General features: G+C 42.9%; 1 protein-coding gene across 1 annotated transcript; it reads right to left on the minus strand.

The window, feature by feature from the left end:
* Positions 1-847: 847 nt before the first annotated feature.
* LOC308145289 (neurogenic differentiation factor 2-like) lies at positions 848-3,860 on the minus strand (the record flags this gene model as incomplete). The annotated part of the gene is made up of 2 exons (XM_080516670.1): positions 3,786-3,860; positions 848-1,955 (listed from the first exon to the last, which is right to left on the minus strand). The coding sequence occupies exon 2, from the start codon at positions 1,940-1,942 to the stop codon at positions 848-850; it is 1,095 nt and encodes a 364-aa protein (XP_080372796.1). The 5' UTR covers positions 1,943-1,955; positions 3,786-3,860.
* Positions 3,861-9,085: the final 5,225 nt, after the last annotated feature.

A 9,085-nucleotide genomic window follows, 5' to 3' on the forward strand; every position in this document is an offset into this window, starting at 1 on the left:
GAAATCTACAGTTTAGGATCTCAGTAACGAGAATTTATTTCCAATAACTGTTTTGGGTGTTTGTGCAATTACTCCACATAACAATGAACAATCAGTACTTTTTTCAAATTGCTGAATTTATGATTGTAAACTTCAGCATCTAAAGAAAATAAAGCATAAAAAGAAAAATTCCTTTGACAAGGCAGACCTGTTTTATTTTTCAGAATAGCGTTATGTTGTAAAAGACCTTAATCTGTTGACGATAAGATGCACAGTGCGGGAGATCAACAGGACAAACACTTTAACAGTCGATTTTACTGTGACACAGACAACTAAAACAGCATAACAATAATTTCCAGTCTGTTGAATTATCTATGAATTCGGTGCAGACAAAGAAAATCGCTGATTGCAGCCAACGATTTCTGGTCTGTTTCAAATGCGTTTTATTTGTGTGGAGTGTCAACTGAGCACACGTTCTTACTTTACTGGATGTTATTTCCTGAAAAACCACAGCCACTGAGCGAATGATGAGTCTTGGTGTTTAAAAGAAGATTTGTTCGATCATTTCAGACAATTATAAAACACTTTTTATTTATGTTGTTTGTGTCATAACATTTTCATGTAGGCCTATACATCGTTAAAGTCAATTGCACTCGTTCTGCATACAGGATAATACTGGACACACTTTGATAGGATGTACAACAGTATAGAGATGACATCAGTAGAGTACAGAAGATAATCAGAGGGCTCTTTCCTCCACTTCCATCTCTCGTTCTTTTCAGGAGCTCTTTTTTCCCCAAACAATATTAGACATTATAAGGATTGTCATTATGAAGTCAATTAAGCCTGATTTATCCACTGTGGAGGCTCAATTGTGGAAAAAAGCATTGAGGTCCTCGTATGGCGGAGCCCTGTCGTGGTGCAAGTGTACGTCGTGGAAAGGGGGGACGTTCTCTGAGTGCGTGCCACCGCTGCGCGCTCCAGAGGGCCCGAACGGTATGCTGTGTCCGGGCCGGGAGGTGGACAGTCCGGAGTAATGCATAGAGTAGTGATAGTTCCTGTCAGTCTCGGAGGATTCCTGCTGCCTCCCGGACAGTCCGCCGTTCAGGCAGACTGGCGGGCTGTGCTGGCCTTCGTAGTCTGGGCTGCTGTAGTCTGGGGACGTGCCACCGGGCGGATACACGGCCTCGTAGCCTGCAGGGCCGTAAGAGTGGCTGCGCAGGTTGAGCGACCCGGCTCCGGGCTGGTAGTGGGGGCTGGAGAGGCGGGAGCAGCGGTACGGGTACGGGTGCACCGAGAAAGGAGAGCTCGGCACGTGGAAGCGGGCTCCGTCTGTGCACTGTTCAGTCAGGAAATTCCTGGTGTTGAGCTGCAGACACCCCGCCACCAGGTTGGTGGTGGGCTGGGACAGGCCCTTGCACAACATCTGCACGTAGGCCACCACATCTGGGCGTTTTCCGTTGCGTAAAATCTCCCCAAGCGCTAAGATGTAATTCTTGGCCAGCCTCAGGGTCTCTATCTTGGAGAGTTTCTGGGTTTTGGAGTAGCACGGCACCACTTTGCGCAAGTTATCCAGGGCCGAATTCAAGTCATGCATGCGCGTGCGCTCCCGCGCGTTCGCCTTCATCCTGCGCACCTTGGAGCGCTCCACGCGCGCCGGCGTCATCTTCCGCTTCTTTGGGCCTCGCTTCTTGGGCTTGTCTCCGCTGTTCTCATCCCCGCACTCCTCCTCCTCCTCCTCCTCGGCCTCGTCGTCGTCGTCGTCGTCGTCGTCGTCGCCGGCCATCTCGGACTCGGCCCGGCTGCTGCCCTCCTGCGGGTCGTCCAGCTCGTCCTCGCCGAGGTGACAGGGCTCGTGCTCGTCGTCGTTGGTCTTGCAGTCTTCGTTCTCATTGTCCTCCACCCAGTCAGCCGCCAGCCTCTGGACGTCCGGCAGCACCTCGCTGAACAGACGGCTCAACATTGTGGCAAGCAGCCTGAAAGACACACACACACACACACACACTTCAGAATCTGTCATGCGCGCCCATGGGTGCAGACAGCACCTGATTCAGGAAGGCCTTCAGGTGTCTCTTCCCTACAGTCATTAAATTATTTCATTCTTCTTCATACGACATTTCATTGCCTTCTCGGCTGTTTTTTTAGATTCCCCCCCCCCCTCCCCCCACCAGTTATTTAGGCCAAATAACAGCCAAAAATCAAAATGTTTTATTAAAGGAAAACATCTTATCAACCTCTTGGTGGGGAAAAGAAATTACAGTTTAAAGCATGTTTAATTCCAGCTTCACTCGAATTGATCATATTGAAGCGCAGGGCTTCTGGACACGCATATCATTTACCGCCATAAAAAAATCTATTTGGCATTAATCGGTTATTAAGATGTGTCGAGAAGTGAGTATTTCATGTCAATAAAATCGGATGGGATTGAAGAGCGGTGGTATACAAAGCAACGGTGTGGGCCACTCTCCGGCCTCCACATGTGCCTGGCTGTGTCCCCTCAGGCTGCCCGGATCGGACTGCTTCATCTGATCCCCCAGGGTGCGTCGAGGGTGCCGGTCCCTCCTCACTCCAATAAATTACCATCTTGGAAGCATTCCAGCACAATCAGACCGCACAGTGGACAGCTACCCCTGTCTAAATTAAGTGTGTGCTTTTAAATGCAAACCATTAAAAATGTACATCCAAAAGAGCTAAAGGATCCCCATAAACATAATTATTTCGGTGTTTTTTTTCCACAAGAACCCCTTTTGAACGTTTGTAAAATAAATAAACGAATGAATTAATTAATTAATGCAGCCCATAATCTACACCAAGTCTTTGTTTTGGTTGATTATCACCTCAATTTGTTTTTAACCTCTCTCTCGTTTTATGAGCGAATCAAATCTAAAGTTCAATTTATGGTTTTGGGAAAAAAGAAATGATCTTATTTTTATTTATTTTTTAATCATCTACCCAAAAATAATAATGTTAATACGCCTAAAGATAATGCGGGGGGAAACCGGGCTTAAAAATAAGATTCAAAGGCAAAGGAACATCTATATGATGCCCCAATCTTCACAGATTTCTAAGTATCCTGAGCTCAGCTGTGCCTGTGGATTCCAAGGACGCATTTTTTATCTAATCTTGTAAGCACAATGTAATTAATGCCAACCAATACCTTGTCAATTAGCCTGTGTATCTCTATGGAGAATTCAACCCCCACGGTGCTCTGACGCGCGTCGTGCGGCAACACACACACACACACACACACACACACACACACACACACACACACACACACACACACACACACACACACACACACACACACACACGCACGCACGCACGCACACACACACGCGCACACAAATACATAATTGGGAAATATGTAAAATACACTCACCAATGTTCATTTTTCTCAGTGTTTAAATTTCAGTTTATCAATGCAAAAGTGCCAGAATATCCTCTTCTCCTTTTTTTTTTTAAATTATCCCTGAAACAAATAGATTTGTAGATTTAATTAAACGAAAATTCTCAAATTAAACACAGCCAGATCAGCATCTTCTTTGAATCGGCGATAAAGAGATTTTAAACGGAGATTGCAAGCTCATTTGATCCCATCGCCATGTGATGAGGAGGCGCACCAAAAGAGAGCGAAGAGAAATGTTCCCAAACACGTCTAACGCATTAAAATCACCCCTGCCTGGGCGCAGATACCTTCATTCTCCCTTCGTGGAGGCTGCAAGTAGGCATGTGCACAAAGACGGATCCCAGAGGAGGATCTATATCTGATGTTCTAAATAGTAGGGTAGAAATGTGCAACCTACCTCTGCGGTGGAGCTCAGTGATGGGGCAAAGCGGGTTTGTTTACACCATCTCTCTCCGGGTGGGCATCACATCCACACGCCCTGCACGGATGCTTGTGCAGGCGAGGCGCTGGGTTGTGCTCTCACACCCCTCTCTCTCTCTCTCTCTCTCTCTCTCTCTCTCTCTCTCTCTCTCTCTCTCTCTCTCTCTCTCTCTCTCTCTCTCTCTCGCTCGCTCTCTCCTGCCACCCTGCTCTGTCTGCTGCTGCCGCTGCTTCTTCTTCTTCTCCTGCTGCTGCTGCTCTCTCCAGCCCAACGCGCGGAGGGAGCCGTGTGGCACCTCAGAGGAAGGACTGGGTGGGTTACATACCAGCTCTGATGCCAGGCCCATATGGCTGGCACGTCATTGGCAAGAGCCATCACATGAGAGCCGGTGATTGACATGCGGCCGCATTCACAGAGACTGGCTTCCCCTGGGGGAGAGGGAGTCGCCATCTGTCACCAAGCTGAAAGAGAAAATGGAATAAGGAGTGGATGGCACAAAAAAAAAAACTGCACTGGATTCAAACTGCGTCTGTTAGCCTCCATCTTTGGGAAAAACGGGGTTAATCTGATATAGAAGGTTTGGGCAAGTCAATCCCCTTATGAGAAATAATTATAGTAATCCTATTATAAAAAAAATTGTCCGTCATATCATTCACATGTTAGACAGAATCCGGTTGGATTGTGAAAGCATTAGACGCACTGTGGGATATATTGATTCTGTAGGATTAGAAGGAAAAAAAAAAAAAAGAAAACCTAATCCACATTAGCCTGAAGGGAAAACTAATGAACTGTTTCAAGGATGCAATTAGAAACAATACTGTCACTACTACAAAAGAATGGGCAACTAAACAGTATTAATCCCCAGTTTTCTGAAAACATCCAATCCACCTTGAGAGAAAACCGGTACGTTTCCACACAAAGGCCGAGTGATGAATAAGGAGCTGGCCATAAAGATCAGAGTCAGGGTGCAATTGCCTAAACGAGTCAATTGAACTGAGCTAAGCAGAGCGTCTTGGTTTGGGTTGCCAGGCTTGGCACAGGTGCCGGTGGGCGGATTGGTGCCAAAGGTGGCGGAGGCACAGATTGCAGAGAGGGGCCCGAAGATGGGGCAAGACAAGAGGCAGAGAGGGAAGAATAAGAGTGTCAGCCTGAGGGAGCAGGTTTATCATCACCATGGTGTTATTGAGCCACTGCGCAATTTATTTTATTTTTCAGCAACCGAAATGCTTGAATGACCAAAAATCACATCTTCTCGTGGAATCCTGAAGGTTACACCCTAACCAACGTGGCACCAGTGCTATATGGATCTACATGATTGAACAATAACCGCCCCCCCTTTCTCCTTTACCTTTGAGCCAGACTTTATCATTGACAATGTCATCTTTATTCACACATACAGGTCCCATGACACAGGCCCAGGTGATACATCTCAAGGACACTTCCATTTCACAGTTGAAATACAACGGTAATGAAGACAGAACGAAATAAAAAAAAAAATAGAATATCATATCGTATTCTGTGTATTACTGCATATCAAACAGTCATGGTCAGTTCAGATCCATTAATCAAGTGAACATAATTGCTGTTTTTCCATAAATAATGCAAACAGATATCTGTTCAATTCTATTTGATCAGCAATTCCTACTCTATTCTCAATACGAAATGTAGGTTTTGAACATGCAAATGAACATAGACAATTTGTTCTCCGTCAAATAAAAGGTGCTTTATCTAAACATTCGTTATGGTTGAGTTCACGCAGGACCAGAGGATTTTCCAGTTATAGATGGGTGACATCTGCTGGCCAAATAAAGCAAGTACAGAAAACTGTCAAATAAAATAATGTTTCCTTCAGAGCGCCGCACAGTGGTGAGTTCAGGATGGCTGACAGGACTCCCACCGGCCACAGCTTGTGTTCGAGGCTCATTTCTGACTCAAAATTAATTGTAGGAGCTTGTGGTAATTGTCTGTTCGGATCCACACACATTCAGCTGCCTTTAGGATAGAAGATTAATGGATTTGTCTGTAAAACGACACTTGAAGTAAAACAATCAAACGGTTGCAACGTATTGTTTAAATGAGCAGATATGAAGGAACACGTTTGGAAATTTTCCCCAAATAGCTCCCCAAATCCCCAATATATGCTTCTTCTTTTGATTTTTGCACAACATTTTTTCCCAGGTATCAAAAAGTGGATTTATATTTTCATTGAGTCCATTGTAGTACGGCTCATTTGCAGATACACTGAATGACGCATTTATATGTATTATTCTGAAAAATGACTGAATCTTAGCTTTTTGAACTACATCACTACTTTATTTTTAATGCAAAATCTAAATATACAGTTTGTGTTTGGTACAGAAATCAATTGTTGATAATAAACAGTGTAAAGAAAAAAGAAAAATGGCGATCCCTTGTGGCAATTTGTTTAAATTACACACAGCACATACCATTATTGATTGTTACAGTAATGTACATTAAAAGGGTTCCAGCACCGAAAGTGTAACGACCCTATTGAAATCCTAGATATTGTTGTTGTTGTTGTTGTTGTTGTTGTTGTTGTTGTTGTTATTGTTGTTTGTCAGCCCAAACGAGGGTCTTAAGGGTCTAAACATACTCTAAAAGTTGTGAGACATTGTAGACACTTCAGACCTGGCAAAAAAAAAAAGAAATTTAGGGGGAATTACAAATGTGACTACTAAAATAGCTAAACAGCACCACCTGACAAATTTGAAAATGGTATTTTCAACATCCAGTTTCAGCCAGAGCAACGAAATTCGGCACACATACGTAACACTCCAAAATGCACACAAAAAACTCTCTTACCCACAAACGGGAAACTCAACAGGAAGTTGGATATTTTTGAAAAACATGGCGGATTTAGGTGAATTTTGACCCTAATTTTCAAGAACAGACTTCTCCAAGGGGTTAATTCCAAGTTACCTCAACTTGCAAAATCTTGAATACATAAACATATCTATGGAAATAAGACAGTAAAATAAGATACAAACACTCAAAACCATAATAGACATAATAAACCATCAAGAGTAAATACAATACACATAATTGTATAAAGTAATAAATCTAAACTTAGAAATTCATTCCTTACCAAAGTGCCAAAACTGGACATCACTGAGCAAGGAGAGATCACAGAAGTCACAGCGAGCGCGCAGAACGTGGTCTAACTGTGCGCGATTACAGCTTTTATGCTCTTTTTGATTTTGGCACTAAATTGTCGCCATACCATCAAGCCTCAACGTACCTGAGCAGGTCACATACCGCTCAAACAAGGCTCCATATGCATTACCGTTGCCTACCTGATAACTGACACCAAACATGGCGGACACACGTCAGGAGTGACACCACATGAAGCAGTTAAATAAGAACGTATACAGAACAGTCTCACACGGCCACAAGTACTTTTGACAGTTTTTGTATTCAGATCCCAAGAACACTGACAATAAAGTCAGGTTATTTGTGTGCACATGTGGTTAAAAACGTCTGTCATATTATCGTGATGCTAAATAGCAGGTATAATTTAAAAGCTGGCACCATTATGTTAACCCGCCCACACACAACATATTTTTTCCCTTTTCTGTTACGCACACTCGCATTTGTGTTTCGTCTCCGTTCTCACCTGTGCCTATTTTCACTGCTTGAAACACACAAACACACACACACACACACACACACACACACACACACACACACACACACACACACACACACACACACACACACACACACACACTCACACACACACAAAACGCAGATACAGCACTGCCAACACACAGGACTTAGGAGAAAAACTGTTGCCATGGCAATGAATTTTCCAACAGACAATTTTGTTTTATACATTTGCAAAACATCAGATATATACAGAATGTTTGCACATTTGCATCGATGTGCAAAAGTAGGAGGCATGTCTGAAAGACACCATGCAGTATTGACATCAAGATCTTCATTGTTTCTGTAATACTGCACACACAGATTATTTGCTGTGCAACAGTATTTAATCCCATCCTACAATTGGACAGTTGTGGGTTCAGTACGTTCCTCCTATACTAAAGTGTCCTTGAGCAAGACATTGAACCCCACATTTCTACCATTGGATGGTTGAATGGATGGACGATAAACAATATAAAGTGGTTCAGGGGCAGCTGGAGCAGTGGGAAAGCATCATATACAGTAAGTGAAGGCAACTGTAATCCATCAGGAGTTGTGAAAGTCTTAATGTCAGATTCGGTTTGTTAATTCATGAAGAAACTTTGGCCTGCAGAATATCCATGCTAAGTTTCACATTTTGTTTGAGACAACTGTTTCAAAGACTTTCTGCTATTCTTCCAAGAAGACTTGACGTTGATGGAGAGCAAAGAGTGGTCACACTTAACACTCAGTTATACCGTGTTCCTTCACATTGCATAATGGTACGTGGTCAAAAGTAAGTATGAACACTCCTATTTTTGACACAGATTGCACAAAACTGTACACAAGGACAGTTCGTATCTTCATTTGAAGTTTCCAAGAGTGGTTTACTTTCCCAATTCATGTCTTCCTCACAGGATTTGTATTTAAAAGTGTTTTGTGCCCTACATTTTCATAATAGTGCGGTGTATTGAACAGATTGGTCCTCCATATGTTTATGAAGTACATTGTATGTACATTGTACAATGTACATTACATTTTATATTCCTAAAATTAATTAATAAATGCAATAATAATAATAACATTCCTAAAAACTCAGTGGTTCTTATGCTACGTAACCCCAGGCCTGCGTTCACCCAACACCCACTAAAAGAATTTTGATGCCCCCACTTGTCATGTTGACTGATTTGTTTACTGTTTGAGAAGATTGCAACTGAATTATAATATACATCGGTTTTTATTGTAAAGAAAAGGCATCTGTTTCCAATGTCAAGAGCTTTAAAGCATAGCACTTTCATTGATTGGACATGCAACTTGTCCTTCCGTCCGTCCATCCATCCATCCATCCATCCATCCATCCATCCATCCATCCATCCCACAGGGGGAGCAGGGTACACCAGATGGATGTAAATGTATATCAGTATTAAACCTGTGATTATGATGGAAACAATAATGTACTCAAAAAGACAACACATTTGTAAATAGAGTATTACTTATGTAATATATTAACATATAATATCAGATACAGAAATGATACAAACATGGCAATGATCGGTGCGGCCGTCGTTATTCTGTACTGATGTCCATACAATTGCAGGTCACGTGAGTTCCAGTTTACCATGGATGAAGGGAGT

Source organism: Blennius ocellaris (assembly GCF_963422515.1).
Source record: "Blennius ocellaris genome assembly, chromosome: 21".
Classification (NCBI taxonomy): Eukaryota; Metazoa; Chordata; class Actinopteri; order Blenniiformes; family Blenniidae; genus Blennius; species Blennius ocellaris.